This window comes from Haliotis rufescens, unplaced genomic scaffold (assembly GCF_023055435.1).
Source record: "Haliotis rufescens isolate VD_foot unplaced genomic scaffold, xgHalRufe1.0.p SCAF_5, whole genome shotgun sequence".
NCBI classification, from domain to species: domain Eukaryota; kingdom Metazoa; phylum Mollusca; class Gastropoda; order Lepetellida; family Haliotidae; genus Haliotis; species Haliotis rufescens.
In genome coordinates this window covers 30,760,663-30,782,572 of record NW_025964223.1, presented here as the reverse complement: position 1 = coordinate 30,782,572, position 21,910 = coordinate 30,760,663, and the positions used below count along the sequence as shown (strand labels likewise).

The 21,910-nt window shown below is 41.1% G+C and overlaps 1 protein-coding gene across 3 annotated transcripts in view; it reads left to right on the top strand.

The window, feature by feature from the left end:
- Window positions 1–21,910, top strand: part of LOC124118346 (protein O-mannosyl-transferase TMTC2-like) — a 475,717-nt gene that overhangs the window by 287,129 nt on the left and 166,678 nt on the right. For 2 of the 3 annotated variants that reach the window (XM_048383557.1, XM_046480438.2), the window contains one exon: window positions 2,478–2,486. The exons of the other annotated variant lie outside the window; for it this stretch is intronic. In XM_048383557.1, coding sequence (XP_048239514.1) covers window positions 2,478–2,486 — 9 coding nt within the window. The remainder of the gene's footprint in view (window positions 1–2,477; window positions 2,487–21,910) is intronic. 3 annotated transcript variants of the gene reach the window in all.

Below are 21,910 nucleotides of genomic sequence, written 5' to 3'. Positions count from 1 at the left end.
GGTTCGTCAGTTTCCGGTTTGTCAGTTTCCCACATTTCAGGAGTTAAATTCTTGACTGCCCTCTTAAGCAAAAGTGTTTGTGCCAAGGGTAAACAGTCAGAGAAGTGTCTATCAACCGTATCCTCAGTGATTAGTTGTGAAATGAAACTCAGTGTAGAAAACCCCATGGCGGAAAGTTCCCCTACTTTCAATCGACAACCTGTTTGCATCAACCAACTCAGTAAATTCATTTTCTTCAAATTCTGCTTGAGAACATATAGTTTTCTTCAGTTTTGCCTTTCCCATGGTGACGATGTTGCGTCCTCTGAAACTTATTCATATAGTCACTGATACTAAGTAATGAAACCCAATTTTTTAGGCAATGCTGGAAGGATGCGTGGCAACTGAAAAACTCACTAAGTCCCGCCTGTATGCGCATCCCGCCAAACAGGAAGTTAAGCTATGTTACTACATAACATTTGTCTTTGAGTGGGTGCAGAAACCGTTAAACATTTTTTCATGAAACTTTGCATGTCTGTCAGGTACATGCTGAACTGGTGCCTTTTGCTATTTAGAAATTTTAGAATTTTTTATTTTTTATGTTTCCATGGCAACAAGATGGACTTAGGTTCTGTGAGGGTAGGGTTCGTTTCCGGAGCATAACTCAGAAACCATTCAATATTTTTTCATGAATCTTGCAGGTCTGTCAGGTACATGCTGAACTGGTGCCTTTTGCTATTTAGATTACATTTCCATGGCAACAAGATGGACTTAGCTTCTGTGAGGGTAGGGTTCGTTTCCAGAGCATAACTCTTAAACCCTTCAATATTTTTTCATGAAACTTTGCAGGTCTGTCAGGTACATGCTGAACTGGTGCCTTTTGCTATTTAGAAGTTTTTATTTTTTACATTTCCATGGCAACAAGATGGACTTAGGTTCTGTGAGGGTAGGGTTCGTTTCCGGAGCATAACTCATAAACCGTTCAATATTTTTTCATGAAACTTTGCAGGTCTGTCAGATATATGCTCAACCAGTGCCTTTTACTAATTAGAAATTTTAGAAATTTATATTCTTTTTCATTTTTCCATGGCAACAAGTTGAACTTTTAGAAATTAATGAATTCTTCTTATAAATGCCAAAATATTCAACTTGATACCCATTTAACCTGTTTGAGGAATCTTATAAGTCATAATAAAGTTTTTTTGTGTGCCTACATTTTGTGTTTGAGGTATCTCCCATAGTAGGGGAAACTGTGCATGCCTTCTACCAAGTTGTCAGTATGTGCCTCAATAATGGTTGAGGGTAACTTTCGTTTAACGACTTCATTATCAAATCCATCATCCCTTACTTCTGCATTGATTATGACAGAGAAGAGTGTGCGATAAGATGGCATACTTCTCTATGAAACTTTTTACAGTTTTCAGCACACTTTTGTGCTGTCGAGTCTTAACATTCACATTTATAATATTGTCTAGTTTTATTTTTCACTTTATCATATCACATGGTATGACCACATTGTTAAAAAGCCACAACATAAAATGTGTGTGGCACTCGTGGCAGCCTACTTTCTCGTGGTGAGTGCCGGTAACATGACTTGTAATGTTTTTTCTTTCTCCCACCCTAATGAATTCAGTTGTAAATGTAGTGACTGGTTTTGTCAGTTTGTACTTCCATCATTTTTTTTTGTGGAGAAGGTTTCATTTTTTTCTTGAACTTCATAGAAATTGTGTTTTGCAGCATTTTATTTTGTTTCTTCAGGATATTTTGCATTTACATCAAGAAGATGCTCCCTTGCTGCCTTTTACACCTTACAAAATTTCGAATATTTTCAAATGTATGTGTTTGTGTGATCAAATTTCACTGTTGTTGACATAATATACACTTCATTTGCCGGGCAGGAGACTTGGCCTCGTTAGTGGCAAACTCTTCTTTTTTTTTACAATTTCCATGACAACAAGTTCCACCTCGGTTAAAAAAGGTTAGGGTTTGTTTAGATTTAATTATGTCATAAATTCTGCAACAGGGGCGGGGATATAGCCACGTTAGTGGCAAACTCTTGTCATTTTTGCCTGATCACTTGAATTTGTTGCATCAGTTTGGAAGCTACATTGATCTGTTTAAGGAGTTACAGATGCTGCAGACTGTTACCTTGCCATTCTCTGCTCTTCATGCAATATTTGGTGTGTAGGATCTTCAGCAGTATTTGTTTTAATAATAAACTGTATTCCTTGTAGATAGATAAGATCCAAGATTATTTTTATTTTGTCATAGAAAAGTACTATTAATTCATATTACTTGTTCTATTTGACTTCTGAATCTGGTTAGTAGATTGTGATGTTGCATGAACTGTAATCATCACAATTATACCCACCAATAACACCTCACACTCCCTCACCCTCAGTCCCAGCTAGAACATATATAATGTAAGTAGTGTACTTGTTTTCCTCCATCTTGTTTTGTGCTGACTCATGTGTTTCTGCTTTGTCCCCAATATGCAGCTGGAATAAGTAAGACATAACTGTGACTTATCTAGCTGTTGTACCTCTATGGACTTCATTGATGTCTGCATGTCTCAATATTGTCAAAAGCACACCTCACTCATCAGCACACTAAATGTCAGTTACTGATCAGATTTTTGCATCTCTATAAGCAGCACAACTGTTTCAGTTTATACATGTATATAACATCTCTATATGTCTAAATAAACAGTTGCCCCATAAAATGGTCTTCTTAGATAGTGTTTTTACCTCACCTAACTGAAAGTCATGTCAGCTTCTGTCGCAACCTGTTTGTCCTGCGTCTTTCCTCGACATCTTCTCCTCAGAACTACTGAACAGATATTGTTCACCTTCACATGCTTGTAGTGGGGTTCCCCACATATGTAACAGTTTCATTTCATTTCAAATTAATGCAAATGTTTCTTTTCAGTACAAACTTGAAGGTAAGGTCTTTGAGAACAAGTTAGGTCCGATTGTGTATAAGAAATTGGCCTTTTTGGGCTGTGGCACACGACCATGCCCCCTCACTAGCCTATGCTAAATATTCAAACTACTATAACTTTTGATTGTATGGCCAGAACTTTCAAAAAAGATATAGTTTGATTGGAAATCAGGAATAACAACTTATTTGTCAAGTTTATTAAGCATAGAAACAATAATTTTGCCAATATTGGCAAATATCCACAAAACAGAACAAGGATCATAGGTCCGATAAGCTGAAAGATTCCAACAAATGCACAGTATTAGAATTATTGAGATTTTCTGGCACATCTACCTCTTGCATTTGCATTTGCAGAGACATGTACATTTTAACTTTGCCCCCTTACATTGCAGAGAGAGCAGGTACTTGTGCAAGTGCTCTTCACATCTAGGTCTTCACATGTTATTGTGCCATGGATTATAGTAATAGTGTTCAGAGAGATCATTCATGTTATCTTTCCTGCTTTGAATCAGATCCAGATTTCTGCACCTAGAATGATAGCCTTGATGTTATGGAAATTACTCAGAAGAATTACATTTGTATCTCCAGTATGAACCATCCAAAAGTGAAGCTGTTTGGAGGGCACAGTGGAGATGTACTAGAACACGAGTGTCTGCTTCCCCAAGGTTGCATTAACCCATTGGTGAACTGTTTCTAACATGGTGGATTTGATCATTTGCAGTTCTTTTTGGACAGAAAAAAGAAGAGTTCCTTCTTGTTATCAGACGTCTGCCAATTTCCCGGGATTTTGGAAGTGCATGATGCATGCTGTGGGGTGCCTGTTCCACATCTTCCCCTTGTGCCTCCTTTGATTGTCAGTGCATGAAACTGGTCCCAGACTGTCTAATCTTGTCGATCATTTCAAGTCATGGCAAACTCTTGGGAGGAAAACCGTGTCAAAATTGGAATGAAAGGTCTTGTCTTGAGCAGTTGTTCCAGAAAGTGTGTGTATCAGTGCGCCGTCATAAAAAACTGGTGCAACTAGCTCTTCAACAGAAGCAGAGCCACTTGCATTTGTGTCTTCCATGATGTGCACCAATAAATCTGACTTGGTACAAGAGTTGAAGGACCCTTTGATTGACAGAGCAGGTGGGTATGGGGAAGGTATGTGGTGAAAAATCTCCTCCCAATCCCCCTCCACAGCTATTTAGCCAAAATAAAAGCTTGTCCATAGAGCTCTGCATGATGCTTGAAATGCTGCACTCTCAGCATCATTGTTGTCTAAATAATAGTTTTTGTCATGGAATAACATTAAGTTTCAGCTTGATCAGTGCTGTCAGAGGTGTTTGATTTCATTCACGAAAGTAGACTCGACTCCATGGAAAGACACAGCAGCAGCCACACACTCACATACCTTGTTGTCATTTGTTACCAGGTCTTCACTGTCCTCAAAAGGATTCCTCTTGCTCAATAATGCCTCTGTAAGGTCTTTGACATGGTGTTGAAATTGGTGCTGAGATGTAAATCCTTCCTCTTGATGAGGTAGCTCTTCACCATCATTATTATCGCTCACACCTGTGAATTCCTCAATGACAAGGCAGATTTCAGGGTTAGTCACAATTCAACATTCTAACATGGCAGTGTTCTCTTAGACACTAAACATGCCACCAACTCCTTTCAGACTTTTGTTGACTTGCTCGTGTGCTTGATCAGTTAGTAAGAACGAGAAACGGTGATTGCTTCGAGGTCTAAGATAAAAATTGGAAGCCACCTTGCATAATTCGGGGGATCCAGAGCTAAAAACAGTGGCACAAGTTTCCACAGGGAACTGACCATGAACTTTAACTTTCGTTACCTATGTGACCGGATGACCATGAGCATGAACATGTTCTGTTGGTACTTGGGTTTTCTTGAGAAGCTAGCATGACCCAACCCTCAAGGGTCATCTCGGATCCAATGTCCCCATAGGCTCACTTCAGAAAGCTGTTGAGTACTTCAACAGTGAATTTAGGGCCATATCTTGTTCTCATTGCATTGGATGCTTTCAGCTGTAGATGCTGCTTCAGTCTCCACTAGTCCCACTTCTTTCAGGATGCAAAAGATCGCCCATGGTGCTCCACAATGCCATTTCAATGTGAAGCTCACCTAGCATTACCACATACTTGTCCTCCCTGAAGATGTCAGGGAAGGGCCACAGCATTATTTTGGTCATTGTAGTTGGTCAACTCCCAACACAGGATTTTGGTTTGGGTTGAGGTGCTCTCTAGTTTTTCTCACAAGTTCCATCCAAAGTCCAATTATTTCTGGAATGGGGGGCACGGGTGGCCCAGTTGTCAAAGGGGCCACAATTCGCTGTGCAGAGTTGCGGCCCTTGGGTACGCCAGAAACCTATGATTGTGGGTTCGAATCCCGGTTCGCCCAAATTATGTTTCTATGTTTGTCAGCACCATACCCGTGCTCGTGGGTTTCACCGAAGTGGTAACGTCTGAGACCTGTATCACTTCGGGCTTTCCTCCCACATTAGCTGACACGCTGCGATATAACTGGAATACTGTTAAAAGCGGCATTAAACCCAACTCACTCATTTCTGGAGTGGCCATTTTTTCATGGAAAAGTGGCAGAAGAGCTTCAATGCTTTTATCTGGTTACCCAACAGCATCTGATCAAGCAGAATGGAATTGCTTTAGTGCAAACCATTCAATATATTTCTTTAAAACTACGTGTATCTAAAATACCTAATTGTTTCAATGTATCCAAGTGCACCAAATTCTATCCCATTTGCTTGTGTAATATACACAAAGAAAAAGGTAAAGCGTACCCCTATTTCTGAACCATGACAAATGGCAAAAATCATGGCATGGGATGACGGACCACAGGAGCTGGGCGATACCAATGTCATCGGATAGAACAAACATTTAATAACAAATAAAGAAGATATTGGTGAGTTGTGATTGAAATTTACTGACAAAAACTTCATGGTGATAAAGGTGCTGTTTTTGACCTTAGACAATACCTAAAAAAAGAATGGAGCTGCAGGATTAAGTAAACGAGTTATGTTTGATGTTTCATGTGAAAGTGTTCCTTAAAGTCTCTACTTGACATGACAAGTGAAACAGATCAGTAGCGGGTATAACCGCCACATGCCCGGATGACGCATTCCACCCTCCGTCTCATGTCTCCAGTCAGACGTTAGATTTGTTGATGGGTCAACAACAACCACTCCTGATGCAATGCTGCTTCCAATTGGCGTAAATCTTGTACAGGAGGATCTTGTGCCTGTATGCGCCGCCCCAGAATATCCCAAACATGTTCAAGGGGGTTCAAATCTGGGCTCATTGCTGACCAGGGCAGAGTCGTTATTGCATATGCCCTCATGTAATCCACGACTGCTTGCAAACGATGAGGCCTGGCATTGTCATCCATGTACTGGGGTCGAGTAGCAAGAGGGTGGTTGTCAAAATGAAGAACAATGACTGGCCTCAAAACATCCCGGATGTACTGAGCCCGTTAAGTTGCCCCTTATGGTGACCAAATCCAACCTGCAATCATGAGAAATACACCCCCAAACCATTACCGAGCCCCCGCCGTATGCAACAGTCGGTTTAATGTACCTGGGGTGTAGGCCGTGTTCCGGTGCCTCCAAACTCTCGGTCTTCCATCAGTGACATAGAGCAGAAAGCGACTTTTGTCTGACCAATGGACCCAGATTCCAGTTCTGTTGCACAATACACCATGCTAAACAAGCAACTTTGTGGTGATCTCTCAACACTGGACGCTTTATGACTCATCTAGCCCTCGGTCCTGCTGCTTTCAGCCGGTTCCTGACCGTTCTTGTGCTGAAACGATGATTGGGCAACCACAGCTGTTTCAGACGAGTACTTGTTAAAAAGGGTTCTCGGCATATGAGATGAAGAGGTCCCTGTCTTCGCAATGTGTCGTCACAGGAGATCTTCCGGATCTGGGATGGTCCTGTACATAACAGGTCTGAGCATGTTTCTCGACTATATGGCTTACGACAGTGTGATGATACCCCAAATTCCGACCAATCGCATTACAAGACATTCCTGCATTATGCATGCCGATTATTTGCAATCTTGTGGCGTTTGATAATCACCTTCGTGCCATGATCACACAATGTCATGGAATAACTGTTTAAAACCAAGCTTAAGAAAGCAAATTTAATGTTTGGATATACTGCTTTTAGAGATACTCGAGGGTAGCATGCTGCACGGGCATACCATGCATGGCACGTGAGCTTTCGTCATAATTCTTCTCGTAATTATATCTTTCATGACTGTTACAAATATTGGGACCGAACAATAATGAAATATATTAGGGTGTGCTTAACTTTTTCCTTTGTGTATATGTACAGCAAAGGTTTGGCATATCCCTTCTAATTGTAAGCCCCCTCCAGGCCCCAGTGGTGTCTAAAAAATGTCAGTTTACACTACCTTACATCATCGAATCTCATGTATGTACATGTATGTTGGTCACTGGCCTTGCTCAGTCTTATGTAATACCTCACTCTATCCCCAAAACCTGACTGACATGGTCAATCAGAGAGACGGACCCAGATCAGCAACAGAAGCGGACAGATTGTACGGCTAGTCGTGGCGTCAGCCAAGGCCATCCCCTCACAAACAACTACGTCGATGATGAAGAATCACCATCCAACTTCCTGCTGTGTGTAAGTGACAGAGCGGGTCTCCACACCCGGGATCACTGGCAACTCAGTCCCAGTGTGCATTCTGTCACATGATTATCAACTCGGACCATTTCAACCTGTTTCAACCTGCAACAATAATCATGGCTGCTGTTGTCTTAAACTTCACCCCTGAGATTTGTCTTCCATCATCACCCTGAGCTGCCATCCGAGGGCAAAAGCTATGCCCTTGGACAGAATGAAGACCACATCACTGGAGTCCCACTTTTAGTATCAAAATCAGAAGGTATGGAGCATTAGAACTGCAGTCATCCATTCCTGTTCGTGCTGTTTCTCCTCAGCAAATGTACTCATTGCCACTGGATGCACTTGTTTTATCGGAGGTTGGTTGACAAGATTATGGCCCACAGGTTGTAAAAGTGCATACAAAAGAAGCAGGATGGATCCACTGTTGCCTGCTTTCTACTTTCTGGGATTTGTAGACAATGTTGGTCCCAGTTGAAAGAATATCTAAATTAGCAGTCAACTTTAATTTGTGGCCTGCAAATATATTCAAAACATTAATAGTTTCATTCTTGTTCGTCCCCGACATAGTTTCAGCTTCAAATAACAATTAGAGTTATGTTATGCAGGCAAAGTATGCGCATTTTACTCAAACAATTGCAATTCGCAATTTCAGATGGCCATTTTGAAAAATTGTCCAAAAATGGACATTTTTTTTTTCGAGTGCTTAATACTCGGACCAGTATTCATCTCTAGGACTTCACCATCATATGAGTTCAAAAAACAAAACTTGTGCATCAATTTGAAATGAATGTGCACCTCACTATTGTTCTCACCAGTGATGAAACCCAAATTTGATCAAGAGTTTTGAATCTGATTTTCCCTATGGCCGTCCCTACAGCGATATTGAAAATTGCAATTTGTAGCCATTACTCATTTTTGCACAAAATGTAATACATTAGGTTCATGTATTATAGTAGGTCTCAACATATATGTTAATTTTTTTTGCAATTTTTACCTTGATTTCACCTTTGCACTTCAGCCATGCTAAAAGCTGAATTATTTTATGGCCAATACTGAGCCATAGTGTAATTAGATTTGGTTTATGTGTAGTAAGTATGGGTCTTAACAAAATTGTTCCAGTTTTTGCAATATGATACATTTCAACCTTTACCAATGAAGTTGAAACTCCAGATGCTTATTCCCACCACTAATTACATCTGAATTTATTCAAGAGGTTGAAATGAGTATGGCTGCCATAGCCATAACTGTAAAAAATTGTTTGTACTCAATTCTACCATGACATTGATGAATGCTTGATTCTGATTTGTTAAAAAGAGGTTTCCTTTTTGCTACGGAAACCCCTTTCAAATATATTAAGCCTTTTCACACAAAAATGTGTGCATGAATACATAGAAAGCCTACATAGCGATTCATAAAAAATGGCTGTCGATCGATCACCCCCATTTAAACTGTAAAACAAATCTTTATTTCCTCTTATACATGCTGGGTCTCTAAAACCAGCCAGGTCTCTGATACACGCCGAGGCAAAGGGTAGTTTGATATCAGATGTTTGGGGCGTTCTAGGCCTGATGATGACATTAAAAGATTTAACGAAGGCATATCTTTTGCATACAAATGAAATGTTTATGAAAGTGTTAGAGAAATGTTCTATGGTGACAAGAATCGGAACAATTTAAGCTATTTCCTCATTGAAACAACCAACAATAAAAGTAAAATATAACATTATAAAAATTGTTTGAAATTTTTTTATTCATGACAACATGTTGTTTACAAACCTTTTTCTGATCGATATTCGTTGCCATCTCTGTCAACCACCACCGTTCGAATTTGGCAGGAGGGATTTGAAAGTCCATCAGAAAACACCCCCCTTCGAAAGTCCACGAAAACAATGTCCCAACTGAAGTGACAGCTTATCAAACGTGATGAAATTCATTTCAGAACACCACAGTTTATTTTCTCTGTAAACACAAAAGAATCTCTGAAATTGCCAGACTGAGGAATTTGAACTTAAAATCCACAGCATTGTACTGTGTTGTTTATAAAATAATTCTAAGACTTCTATTGTATTAGAAATATTAATCTCCTTAGAAGGTTTATGTGGCTCGGTGTTATGTGTGAAGTACATTTAACTATTGTGTTTTGCAACAATGTTCTGCAACAGCCCCAATAGTACTCCTTTCCTGCTGATTTAGAAATATTGTGGACAGTTTCTTGTTTCATATTTGTTAATACTTTTTGTCTTCAGTATTTATTCAGAAAGGATTTGAAAAACATTTTTTAAGTGTCTGTCTCTGTTGACATTTGACTGTTGACATATCCAGGTTGGCTACAGTGCCCTGGCTTATTCTTGAGCATCTCGGACACCAGTCATGGACGATGTGTACCAGAGGCTTTAACCTTCATGGTCCAATGCAAATGTAGTGATGTGATTTGAGCAAAATATTATTTTATGGTGGGTTTTCCGTCATTTGTTTGTTTGTTTGTTTGTTTGTTTGTTTGTTTGTTTGTCATTCATTCATTAGAATTGACATTTTGTCCTCTGAAATTGCAGGGACTATGAAATTGTGCCTTTGTATGGATGGATATCATCTGGGAGATTAGAAGTATATTTAATATAGATGCTGTGGGGGCCATTTAAAAACATAAATCTGATCCAATTTCAGTGAGCATGTTTAAGTTTCCTGACATTACTGCATGGATCATTGATGTTTGCCAGCCAGAGACACCTTGTTGCCAGTGTTGTTTTATTGCATATATTGTATTTGTACAAGTTTGGCATGTTGAAGCTTCACATAGTTCTGATTTCTTGCCAAGGGTACAACTGGTTAATTCCTTGTAGAATTCCTATGAATACCTTATCTCTATTACATCATAGCCAGTATTCTTGTAATTTGGTTAACTTCTCACAAATCTTTTGATTTTCTTTCAAAGGATGTCCTCATCACTGTCAGCCATCCTAATCAGTTGTTAGGAATACTGCATATCATGCCAAATGCCACAGAGCATGTGCAGGGGTTAGAAAAATATCACTTCTGTCCTATATGTGTGTGCTAAGCCTGACACCTGAAACATTTTCAGTACATTTTGCACACAATTTGAGTTTAAAATCAGGACTAAAATATAATGGGTGATCAATTGGAGACAATTTGTATAAGTTGTACTTATCTGGCATGTTAATTCATGTAGGTAATATTACAAGCATATTTTTGGGGCCATGGACTGCCAACAGTCTACCAAGGATATAGCCTCATTGTGTTGCCAAATCATCTTTTACCATCCTCCGTGCAGCCTGGAGTTATCAGCATTTACCTTCGCCTTCATCGAATCAGAAGATGCGGTCATCAAGGAAGTCATCAACCATGTCCTCCACTAAGAAGCAGTCATATAAAGGCTTGGTGATGCACAGAAACATGGTTGTCAAGCATCCCTGATCTGTCTCCTGCCCAGGCAAGATGGAAACAGCAGTGTCGCGTGGGGTTGGGGTTGTCGAGCAACCACAGTTCCCATCTGGACTCTTCCATCACTGTCAGCATTTTATCCATCACCCCTCATGGCCATGATGGGCCAGAGTTTATAAAATATGTCCGACAATATATTTGGGTAGACAGTTACATATACGAAGAAGACTGCCTTTCTGCTTGCCATAGCAACTGCAGCTAGAGAGTGTCAGAGCTACATGCAAGTTACTTCTCACTGATGCACCCGATTGGAGTAGAATCACTTTGCGATCATTGCCAAGAATCAGTCAGGGCTTAGAGGTCTGCTAGAACACCGGCAATACTCCATCCCTGGCCTAAGCAGCAATATGGACCATCCAAATAGGCTACTCAGTGTCCAGTGCAAGTACTGAGATATTATCTCACATATAGGCAAGAACATTGTCAACACAGGAAATGACTTTTCATCTCCTGCAAGCATACTGCTGATAAAGAGATCACCAAGATCATAGGTTAGCTACTGGTTTCACACTGGAATATCTGAAGGTGATCTTAGGTTTAAGTGGAAGTGATGACAGCATAAGAAGTTGTCAGCACCGGATATGACGTCAACGCAACCGGAAGTGACATACTAGAAGAAAGTGACGTCTGGTTACCAAAGGTGATGTCATTGGAACCAGAAGAGACACAACCAGTATTGATGTCACGTGACCCAGAAGTGATGTCATAGACTGGAAGTGATATCATGGGAATGCCAATATAACAGTATTTACAGTGCAAGTATCAAGGTATTGGTGATTTAACATTTTTATGTATTCATATTTCATTAACTCCTTGATTTCTGTATGCTAGATCCCACTAAACCCTCATGGGAAATCTGGCTATGATGTAACAAACGTAAGGTATTTGAAGGAATTATCAAACAATAGTCATCATTGTGTATAATTCAAAGAACCACCTCTTTTACATCAAAAAGTAATCCCACCCACCTCCCCAATATATTTGCATCAAGTGGAAGTAGTGATAGGAAAGAAGTGGTTATTGCTTAATGAGTTTATAGTAGGCCATCAAATCCGACAGTAAATCAGCCATCTTGGACCTTATCAGCAACTGTCCTAATCACAACATCAACTGGGATAACGTCCAAATCTTCTCTAACAACCTCCATGATTTCAATAAAAGGTCACCGCCACAAGCCACCAATCAACAGAGATCAAGGCTATTTCATCCCATACGCCTTCTATGAACTCATTAAGCAATAATCACTTATCCTGCTTACTTGGCTTCATGTCCCATTGGCTTCCACCAATGTGTTCTCTGTCCATCATGTTGTGACAGTATTATCCTTCTGTTGTCATCACTTACTCATTATGTTACCCCACTCATGTATGCAATTGTTGTAACTGTTAATCCTCCACCTACTATATATATATTTTATACAATGTCCCTCATTCAGTCTTGCTTGACACAGGGTGTGATGATGTGTGCCCCCGTGCCACACACCAGTTGTAATGATGTGTGCCCCTGTGCAACTCACAGGGTGTGATGATGTGTGCCCCCGTGCCACACACCGGGTGTGATGATGTGTGCCACACACCGGGTGTGATGATGTGTGCCCCCGTGCAACTCACAGGGTGTGATGATGTGTGCCCCCTTGCCACTCACAGGGTGTGATGATGTGTGCCCCCTTGCCACTCACAGGGTGTAATGATGTGTGCCCCCGTGCCACACACCGGGTGTGATGATGTGTGCCCCCTTGAACTCACAGGGTGTGATGATGTGTGCCCCCATGCCACCCACAGGATGTGATGATGTGTGCCCCCATGCCACACACATGATGTGATGATGTGTGCCCCCGTGCCACACACCGGGTGTGATGATGTGTGCCCCCGTGCAACTCACAGGGTGTGATGATGTGTGCCCCCTTGCCACTCACAGGGTGTGATGATGTGTGCCCCCTTGCCACTCACAGGGTGTGATGATGTGTGCCCCCGTGCCACACACCGGGTGTGATGATGTGTGCCCCCGTGCCACACACCGGGTGTGATGATGTGTGCCCCCTTGCCACTCACAGGGTGTGATGATGTGTGCCCCCGTGCCACACACCGGGTGTGATGATGTGTGCCCCTTTGCAACTCACAGGGTGTGATGATGTGTGCCCCCGTGCCACACACCAGGTGTGATGATGTGTGCCCCCTTGCAACTCACAGGGTGTGATGATGTGTGCCACACACCGGGTGTGATGTGTGTGCCCCCTTGCCACTCACAGGGTGTGATGATGTGTGCCCCCGTGCCACACACCGGGTGTGATGATGTGTGCCCCCGTGCAACTCACAGGGTGTGATGATGTGTGCCCCCGTGCAACTCACAGGGTGTGATGATGTGTGCCCCCGTGCCACTCACAGGGTGTGATGATGTGTGCCCCCATGCCACACACAGGATGTGATGATGTGTGCCCCCGTGCCACACACAGGATCTGATGATGTGTGCCCCCCCGTGTGTGCATATCAGTTGTTCATATACCATTTTGGAAAAATGTATACTGTAAATATTGAATTTAGTGTGTCTCCAAATGAATACGACTGCTGACCCCTAGCCAAAAATGTGACTCAAAAATACTCCCCCACCCCATCCCCAGTGGAATGATACATATCCTTACCTTATTCCAATCAAACACAAATAGCACCCCTTATTAGTACTGAGTAGCGCACCTCCTTAAAAACAGTGTTTTCCTAAAATAACACACAGTTTATATGTTTATTCTGTTGACTGGCATTAAAGCTCTGCACGCTAACATCGAACCCATTCGACAGAGGTGTCACCTCCCGTGCATCTGATAACGACACCTCAAAATAAAACTTGCCATATCTATTTACCAAGAAGGCTTTGCATAACATTTAAATTACGTAGAACATGCATAAATGCTCAGCTTGTTCAATATTAAAACTTTCAGTAGTTTATTTACCTCAAAATGAAAAATATCGAGTTAAAAATGTTTCGGCCAATCTTTTTGGCACACAACTACAAGAAACGGCCATTGTTGACTTTTGGCACATGACGTTGAGCGGCATGCAGTCTGATATTTTCTTTACAATTTTATCATTTTTCATATTCGATCATAATTGTTTTTTTGCTGACGATATTTTCTTAATTTCTAAAAATTAGCAACTTTCGGTGTAACTAATTGTAAACAAAAACAATCTGAATCGTAACATCAGCGATTGGATGGAACTTGTACAACCACAGCCTGGTTCCCTGGGTATGCTGGGCTGGCGCTACACTGACCCAGGCAATGACTGCACAATGGCAAAATTATTAGATCTGTTTCTGATTAATTTAATTGTGTAATAAGAAAACAAATGCAAAATAAATGGCTTTTCAAGTGAATAAAATTCAGAGGCCAAATATCAGACTGAGTATGGTTTTACGCCGCTTTTAGCAATATTCCAGCAATATCACGGCGGGGGACACCAGAAATGGGCTTCACACATTGTACCCATGTCGGGAATCGAACCCGGGTCTTCGGCGTGACGAGCGAACGCTTTAACCACTAGGCTACCCGACCGCCCCTCCAAATATCAGAACCAATGACAGACCCTATCATTAAATACCATTATTACAGATACTGGGCGTTCAATAATTCCGCTAAACCACCATTTCACAATGGGAGAAAAGGTGGCATAATCAGCAACATTTGCTTCATTGAATTTGCTAAGATAAAGATGCCAACAGTATTTCATTGACGTGGTCATTTAATTCCATGTATTATGTATACGATTTCGTGACATCAGTGAGCTGACATGAAATATTAACGCACATATCACTGTTGAAAACGGGGTATGTGTCATTGTTTACATTTCACCGATGTGACAACCACTTTCGAGTCTTGAAACAGCTTAAATAAGGTTTTCCTTCAGTAAAAGTAAGAATGGACATTATTCTCATGACATATACATTGCAAGAGCATTCATGAAAATGCTAAGAAAATTTTATAACCATCCGTTCTAGAGTTGTTCTATAGTAAATACATGGCGTGTTGGCCATGTTTGTTCATCTAGTTGAGGCAGCCATTGTGCAGTAATTGCCTGGTTCAGTGTAGCGCTAGCGCAGCATACCCAGGAAACCAGGCTACATGATAACTGGATGGAGGGTGTAAATATATATAGGCTCTGTGTGTGATTTTGTACCCAAAACAAATTAAATTGTACCCAAATTACTTTGTGAATTTGTACCTAAGAAAACAAGACAATAGATCTTTTATCATATTTATGTTTTCATGTAGATGAGCAGAACACAAAATAAAATATTTCATGTAGTTCATAATATGATAATGACTGTGATCCTTGAATGGATTGTTTGTTTTTTTTAAGAAAAGTGACGTTCCTCACTGAAGAAGAGGCCAGTTAAGTTGGTTAAACTTTAGTTAAAATGTATTGTTTTGATAGGAAAGTGATAGTAAGTTTAAGATGGAAAATGACAAATAAAACATTCAATTGAGAAGACCATCAACTTTCGCCAAGGCATATTTATAAAGGCAATGTAAACTTTGTTGATATTAAAATTGCAAAAAGTTATTCAGAGGTCAGGCGTGTTTGATTTTAGGACGTCTGCTAGCATCATGACATGGGTTGTTTTTTATTTTTGTATATCGTAAATATTCAACCAAAACGCTTGAAATTAGGATTAGTGAATATTTATAAGTCATTGTTTCCTAAAATTTATGACATGACACGTCAGATTAACCCAAATGTTCATATTTCTGCAACCGACATGATGACCTCAAAAATTAAGTTATTTTTCTGTTTAACGTTTAGATAATAAATTTACTGAAATGGTTCATAATTCACCATCGCGCTGTTATTTGCCGATAAAAAAAACAAAATTTTTACTCAATTAAAATTAAGATATCAGAGATATTATTATTGAAATCGATTTGCACAAATGTTACGATATTAAAAGGTTCCTAGCATGAAACGCAAAACCACCTTCAATAACGCAATTCACGCAAGTTCAAGAAATTTACAAATTTTGTGTTCGCTTTGGACTTAACCTTGGTATGATTGAAAACATCGGGATATTGTTATATCTTCAATTGGCGCTTGTTTAATGAGGCCTTCACCGGCATCCACATCTCGAATGCCACATAGTTACGCCTCTCAGGGCACATCTACCAGACATTAGTTACACCTCTCAGGGCTCATCTACCAGACCAGCGCCTTCGGGCATCGCTACCTTGACGGCGCCACCGGCTACAGCCATGATGTTTGTGCCACATGGCACATCTATGCTACTTGAGCCTCCGGGCAATTTGAAGATTCTTGCACTACCTGCACACTGCTTAGCACAGCTACTCAAGCTCGTGTAATATCCAAAGCGCCTGTAGCACAGACATTGGCGACTGTCTCAGTCCCCTTTACGTCTGGGCGTGGATACCCAGTCTTTGACACAGATCACGTTGTGGGATTCATTATCCCCCAGCATGTCCTTCAGAAGATCCTACAGGTTACACACAACCAAATGTTTTCCCGTAGACTTCTATAGTAAAGTTATATTTTTTTTAAAATAACTAAGCATTCAACAGCTATTACCTGTATGTGTGTGAACAGTTTGGCCTTAGAGCAGCAATAAAAACATAAAAAAATGACTAGCTTAGCCAGCTCCTTTTCCGAGTGCAGGAAGCTAAACACACCACCCCCAGTTTCGCACCAAATGTCACCTACTTGAAAATAGCTGTGGTCACATTCAGCATAAGTCATCATGTTGAAAAAGACAGTACTAAATAAAGAAAAACATGGTCAGTTTTAATAACTGGATGGATGTACATTTGAAAGACACAAAAATCTTACAGAATATCCTCCAATCACAGCCTGCAGATATCTCTCGATCTGCACTGAAGGCTCCCTACGAAAACCGCACTGTCCAAACTGGTTCTGATTTGGTGTAGTAGAACCTTAAGGGAATCTAAGTTTAAATGGCTCTTCTGAGGTGTCCTTTGACAACCCCGCAGAGTGGACCTTTTCCAGATGCCAGACTGGATGGCTGACCGTCTATCAACTGTAGCGCCTTCTCCTGACTCAGGCGTTGACAAGCGGGACACTAATTGGTTTACCCTACTTCCATTCCACCTGACCCCATGTTGAAAGATATGGTCAGGGCACTGGATGAGGACTTTTCTCACTTGACCCTCACGCCCAAGTTTAGAAGGAATGATTTTCCTGTACATGCCTTTGAGGTGGCAGACCATTCTCTCGACTTGGGATGGCCATTGGATGACCATCACTATCAAGATCCCTGACAGGTGTTGCGTCCCTTAAACCCTTGTTGCCATTAACCTCATCATCTTGGTGTTGGCATTGATCTCGGTGAGGTCTTGATCCATAGCCCAACCGCATTGATCACTTCCAAACAGTTGTGGATTTCCAACAGAGGCAGATTAACCATATGTGTCACCTCAAGGCAGCCTTGATCATCGCCACTTGTCGTCCGGGGTATCTGACCTTGTCCAACTGGGGTTGCAAGTTTAAACGCAGGCTCCTTCATCAGCTGTGGTCAGCCACTACACTTTTCAATGGCAAGATTACTGACACGCACACCAAGCTCTCGAGTTACACTTAAGACTAGACAGCGCTCAAGGGCTCAAGGTACAAGGCAAGGGCAGAGGCCAAGTCTCCTATCAATCCCATAGAGGTAATTTCCAGGGTAGGAGCGGGAATCAGAGAGGGAAACATTGACCCAGTGGACAATCACTGGGATTTCCCACCTCCAGTTGTTCCAATAGTCGACACACCAGTAGTTGGGAGACTAGGCCTGTTTTTGAAAAATTGGATTGGTATGGTAGACCCTTATGCAGTCAACATCATAATGTACAGGTATCGCCTCAACTTAATGGCAGACCAACCGTTGACAACAGTTACTGCACCAATACCGGGGGTTTAACCAGAAAACAACATCAACTGTTGAGGGCCAACATACAGACTTCGTTGGGGAAAAGAGCCATAGAGGTTGTGCAGACTTCAGCTTTAACGCCAGGGTTTTTACTCTCCCATCTTCCTCATTCCCAAGAGGGATTCGAACAAGATGCAAATGATACACTACCTTGCCTTGTTCAACAAACATTACTTGGTGCGTCCTCCGTACTGCTGTCTCATTACCTTGAAACTGCCCAGGGGCAGCATCAATGCTCAGGACTCCATGATTAGCCTCGACTTGCAGGATGCTTACCTGCATGTTCCTATCCACCCCAGTGACCGGCTTTTCCTCGGGTTCCAGTTCAATGGTATCCACTACCAGTGGGCAGTCCTACCATTTTGAATATCAGTGGCCCCCATGGCTTTTTACCCGCCTTACCAAGCCAATAGCCACCTGTCTGCACCTGGGGAACATAGACTACTGCATACTGAATCATCCAGTTGCGGCATTCACAACCTGTCACCAGGAGTTTACTTGGTGACTGCTATATCGACTGGTTTGGATAGTGAACGAGGCGAAGTCGGAACTAATCTCATCCTACTGACTCCAGTTCATAGAAGCCCTGTTCCAGATGGATCGGATCTAGACCTTCTAACAGTGCCAAGGGACATATGGATCAAGATCCTCTGCTATCTGTACCCCGCCCTTCACACTTCACCAATGGCAAGTGCTTCTGGGACTGCTCACATCAGTACAGGACTTGACGATCAGGTATCGGTTGCAATTATGCGCATCTAAAGGACCAGACAGCATCAGGGCTGTGATCCAGCGCACAGTGCCTTGGCTCATCAACATTCAAGGAATATGCGCATCAATTAAATATAATAAAATTTAAGTATGTTTTATGCAACACTGTATATCCTTTCAATCTTAGACACATTAACAATATCTTGGGAAGCAAATATTTGTACAATCACCTTCTAAATTCCAAATTTGTAAAATTACCTTGCTATACCAAATGGGAAAGAATACTTGGTTGTCACTATACTGACCTGTGGTGTGGTGCCTGCAGAATCATGGGACAACACTCTCACACTCTCTTCCCAAACAGACGTTCAGGTTTTTCAACCTGGTGGATAAATTGGGTCTGCAGTTCCTGGTCCAGCACATACCTGGTTGTTCTAATATGCTGGCAGACATCATATCAAGTCCAGATAGAGGGCACTCCACCCAGAGGCATTCCATCTCAAATGTCAGAGTCGAGGTCAACCCAACGTCAACCTATTTGCCACATGACAAAACTGCCAGATCCATACGTACGTCTCTTGGATACCGGATCTGCAGGCATGGGCGGTTAATGTGCTAAGCATCCCTTGGGAGGCATTAAGAGTTTATGCTTTTCCACCCCCAGTACTTCTTCCCAAGTTGATGCAAAAGATAATGGCAACCAGGAATCTCACTCTGATTTTGATTGTACCTTGGTGGCCGGCGAAGCGGGAAGCGATCCACTTCCTCTACCAACCTATTCGGACCCCTCAGGGCAGGCAGGTTTCATCTGCTTGCCTGGTTCATTTACAAAGAGCCCTCATCAAGACCCTCATCACCTTTCCATGGACAGGATTGGCTGATAAGTTACCGATCTGCACAGAAGTCATGAAAGTGTTTGTGAGTGAGAGTGAGAACACATCTGAAGGTATCCCCACACATGGACCCTCGACTCGACTTTACGAAGATAAGTGGCAATCATTTGAGACCTATTGTAAAGAAAAGGCTCAAGACACCACTAAAAATTTGCTTCAATTGTTGGCCGGATATCTCCTACACTTGCGTACCAAACGACACGAAAGCTAATAACTCGAATAATAATAGTTCTCTTCAGTCGTATTGCCTGATGAAGTCTTTGTCTCCGTTCTTTCCATGTCCTCTGCTGTAGCCCTCGTTGGTTTCAAGTGTTTCCTGTTTCTGCGGTATTGACGGCCATCGGGGGTCTCCAGTACATAGGATCGAGGTGTCCAGTGCTGACTCATCACTTCTGGACTCACTTAGCTGTCTTCATCATTACGGGAGATAATTCACACCTGTTTGGGTAATATGGGAGCTGTTTATGTTGCCTGGCTTGTAGTTTCAGCTGCATGTCCTCCCCATCCTGAGGCTTTAGCAGAGGTGTTGTCACCGGTGGTATAGTTTTCAGTCTCCTACCTAGGAACAGCTGTGCCGGGGACTTGTTCAAGCCTTCAAGTGGATTATTTCTGTAAGTCATCAGGGCTATGTATGGACCCTTTGCCTTCCGTAGCAGATTTTTTACCATCTGTACCATGCACTCCGCTTGTCCATTTTACTGAGGGTAATTAATGTGGGCTGGATGTCATATGCCTGAAGCCATATGAACTTGCGAAAGCCTTGAAATCAGCACTAGCAAACTGAGGTCCATTGTCACTGAAAACAATGTCTGGAATTCCATATTTGGAAAACTGGCTCTTTAATCGGGTGATTACTTGAGAGCTTGTGGTTTTTTGGAGCTTAGCAATTTCTGGCCATTTAGAGTAGTAGTCAACAGTCAGCAAATACTGGTTTCCATTCAATTCTTTCACTTTTTATTTCAGTACTTGTAGGCCATGGGGCCTTTTTGTACAGACGAAATACAATTAAGGTGCAACCAGTATAAGATATTATACACATTTCTTTGCTTTTTAACAAAAGCAGTTTTAACATAATTGCATAATATACATGTTGGAGTATTTGTGTTCTTACAGCATTGGCATAAAACAAGGACTTTGCTGTATTCATATTGAAAATAGGGTCTTGCGATGACAGTTGTGTATTAAACTTCAGAATATTTGGAAAGATGTAAATTTTAGATTTTATGTAACTTTGCCTAAGAGGGCTATAAGTTGGACAAATTAACAAAAAGCGATATTCGTTTTCGGTATGGTTTAAGTTACAAACTTTACATTTTCTAAATTCACAAGGAATATTATAATGTTGTCCATGTTCAATTTCTAAATTGTGAGAACTAAGCCGAAAACGAGTCAATGTGGTTCTGAATTTATTTACTGTAATACTACTCAAATAGTTCTCAGATAAAATGGATGTTTTAAACTTTGCATGATAAGTCATTTTTGGGCTTTTGAGATAAATCACTATGCCAAACCTGAAAAAAGTTGTCTTTTAACCGTTGACTTAACATATTTAAAAATACGGTTTTATTACCACATGCTTGTCAGAACCAGACATCACCAATACCTAATCTAAAAATAACAGTTTTAAGTTTCGTTACCCAATTTACATGGCCTTGTTCATCGTACAAGCGCAACATATTGTAACATTTTTTGGGTAAGCGGGATTCATGCATATTTAAAAGAGACAGCCAATATTTGACACATTTCAAAAAAGCAAGCAACTGGATAGAGTATCTAGCACACTCGCCTAACACCCCATTATTTGAAGTTGATAACTTTACATTTAAAAGACGCTTACAGGCATACAATTGAACTTTTTCTGGTGGTTCTATGTCACTGAACCCCCAGATGGTTTCAAGGAATGAATAGTACTAAAAGGATCATGAACACCTTTCTTTCCTAAATTGCAATATTACTTAAAGCTTTCGACCACAGTAATCTATTGCTAAAATACAAACCAAGATATCTGTATCCAGTAACTACTTCAACCTCATTTCCATCATAATACCATTTTCAAAACATGATAAACCTCGCCCATTTTTAAAAACAACTATTTTTGTTTTCAATAAAATCACAACAGTAATCATGCAAGATATGTAACTTCATTTGTAAGTTGTGGACAGTATTGCCAAACACAATAAGATCATCCACAAATAGAAGTAGAAGAATGTGAATACATTCCGGATGTAACTGAACACCAAAACGACAATTTTGTTCCATTTCTGTAACCAATTTGTTGATAAAAAAACGGAAACAAAAAAGGACTAAGCATATACCCTTACCTCACACCCATGAAG